This window comes from Pollachius pollachius, assembly GCF_949987615.1.
Source record: "Pollachius pollachius genome assembly, chromosome: 20".
Classification (NCBI taxonomy): Eukaryota; Metazoa; Chordata; class Actinopteri; order Gadiformes; family Gadidae; genus Pollachius; species Pollachius pollachius.
The window spans coordinates 8,390,825-8,393,553 of NC_136953.1; the positions used below are offsets into that span (position 1 = coordinate 8,390,825).

The following is a 2,729-nucleotide window of genomic DNA, read 5'->3' on the forward strand; positions in this document are numbered from 1 at the left end:
AGGTGGTAGACTAGAGTTAATGTACTAATACACCTGGTCTAAAGGTGGTCATAGAGTTAATGTACAAATACACCTGTTCTTAAGTTGGTCAAAGAGTTAATGTACCTGGTCCTAAGGTGGTCGACTAGAGTTAATGTACTAACAAAGTAACTTAGTAGTAATGTAATCCAACATTAAAAGACTGGTACAAAGAGTGAAGTACTACCTGAGTACTTGAGTAAATGTACTCAGTTACCGTTCACAACTGCTAGCATGACTGTGTTTGGCAAATCTGTACTTTTTGTTTTTATGTTTATCTTTATGTTTGCGGCCAGATAGGTAGATGTCTATTTGTGGTTCCATTCCAGTAGATATGTGTACATTGATAGTTTTAGTCCAGTAAATAAGTGTATATTTGTGGCTCTAGTCCAGTAGATAGGAACTTAGTTGTGGCTCTTTTCCAGCAGATATGTGTATATCCCTGGTTCTAGTCCAGTAGATAGGTAGGAGTGGGGTTCTACTCCAGCAGGTAGGTGTATATGTGTGGTTCTAGTCCAGTAGGTCGGTGTATATTGGTGGTTCTAGTCCAGTAGATAGGTGTATATGTGTGGTTCTAGTCCAGTAGATAGGTGTATATGTGTGGTTCTGGTCCAGTAGATAGGTGTATTTGTGTGGTTCTAGTCCAGTAGATAGGTGTATTTGTGTGGTTCTACCCCAGTAGGTAGGTGTATATGTGTGGTTCTACTCCAGCAGGTAGGTGTATATGTGTGGTTCTAGTCCAGTACATAGGTGTATTTGTGTGGTTCTAGTCCAGTAGATAGGTGTATATGTGTGGTTCTAGTCCAGTAGATAGGTGTATATGTGTGGTTCTAGTCCAGTAGATAGGTATATATGTGTGGTTCTAGTCCAATAGATGGGTGTATTTGTGTGGTTCTAGTCCAGTAGATAGGTGTATATGTGTGGTTCTAGTCCAGTAGATAGGTGTATTTGTGTGGTTCTAGTCCAGTAGATAGGTGTATTTGTGTGGTTCTAGTTCAGTAGATAGGTGTATTTGTGTGGTTCTAGTCCAGTAGATAGGTAGGAGTGGGGTTCTACTCCAGCAGGTAGGTGTATATTGGTGGTTCTAGTCCAGTAGACAGGTGTATATGCGTGGCTCTAGTCCAGTAGACAGGTAGGTGTGTGATTCTAGTCCAGCAGGTAGGTGTGCAGGTATATCTGCCGTTGGATCCAGGGGGTGAAGTGTGTGACGTTGCTGTAGACGCCCGGTCCAAGGACCTTGCTGAAGCACACGCTGCCCCAGGAGGTGAGACCGAACAGGGTCCAGCGGCCCAGCGGACCCTCCGCACCCTGCTCCTCACACACCAACGGACCCCCGCTGTCGCCCTGGACACACACACACACACATAAAATAATGTATATATTATGCACGTTCAAAATAAATACCCCATTTGTGATGTCACAAATTTGGTGAAGTTTCAAGTTGACAGTTGGCCACAGTTTGCACACAAAGACGATAATAATGTTTGCACACAAAGATGATAATGTATAAGGTATTTTCAGAAGTGTATACACACACATATATATATCGAGTAGTAATAAATTTGTCAATGTAAAGTGGTAACGAGTGTAGTTACAGATCAGCATGCGGTTTTCATCAGGTGGAGCTAAGGATGCTGGGTAATGTAGTTCTCACCATGCAGGAGTCCACGGTGCCGGCCTCGAAGCCGGCACAGAGCATCCTAGAGGTGATGGTCTTCATGTCGAAGTACGACTGGCAGTGAGACAGTGAGATGATACGAACCTCTCCCTCTTGCAGCTTGAAGGGCACTGAGGACACACACACGCACGCACGCACGCACACGCACACACACACATACAAACAGACACACCACACAAACAGGGAGAATAAGAAGCAGGACTGATTAAAGGGGAATTCACCCCTTAAACAACATTGTGCTCCAACACTATATTTCATCATATATTTATAGTTTATTTTGCTGCAATTTAATATATTAACCCCAAATTAAAAAAGTACATATTTCTACCAATACACTTCTGATGATTTGACGCGTCATCAAATCAGCGGAAGAAAAATGCACGACTACAAGTTCTGAACGGGGGTGGGTCACAATGAATGGGGCCGAGATGATTGACAATGCAGATGATAGCGCTCTTTGGTTGACAGAGGGAGAGGGAGAAGAGATGGAAGACGGATCGGACAGCGCGGATGTATATATGATGAAATATAGTGTTGGAGCTCAATGTTGTTTTAGGGGTGAATTCCGCTTTAAGAGGATCATGGGGCAAAGCAAAGTTGTTAGTGTCCATTACTGCCCTCTAGTGGTATAATAGATTATTGGCTCATCTGACGTTAGGGTATTTCTGATTACAGAAACAGAATGGTGCGTGTGTGCATGCATGTGTGCGTCTGTGTGTTCGTCTGTGTGTGCGTGTGTGTGCAGGTGCATGTGTGCGTGTGTGTGTGTGTGTGCGTACTCCTGCTCCCCGTGTGGCCCCATCCGGTGATGTAACAGTAGGCGTCAGGCAGAGGGAGCTGGTCTAGATCAGGTAGACACACAGGCCTGACAAACTCTGTCTCCTCCACCTAGAAACACACACAAACAAACACACACACAAAATTTAATATTTCACAAGAAAATCCCATTTCCCGGCCCAGCTGATGCTATACTACTGCAGGTCAGTCTGTCTGTCTATCTCTCTATCTGTCTGTCTTTCTCTATATCTACCTG

At 44.0% G+C, this 2,729-nt stretch overlaps 1 protein-coding gene across 1 annotated transcript in view; it reads right to left on the bottom strand.

Moving 5' to 3' along the window:
* Positions 1 to 1,164: 1,164 nt before the first annotated feature.
* corin (corin, serine peptidase) overlaps positions 1,165 to 2,729 on the bottom strand; it is a gene marked incomplete at both ends in the record, with an annotated part of 17,530 nt that continues 15,965 nt past the window's right edge. The window contains 3 exon segments of the mRNA XM_079757907.1: positions 1,165 to 1,362; positions 1,673 to 1,806; positions 2,476 to 2,584. Of these exon segments, the coding sequence (XP_079614033.1) occupies positions 1,165 to 1,362; positions 1,673 to 1,806; positions 2,476 to 2,584 (441 nt within the window).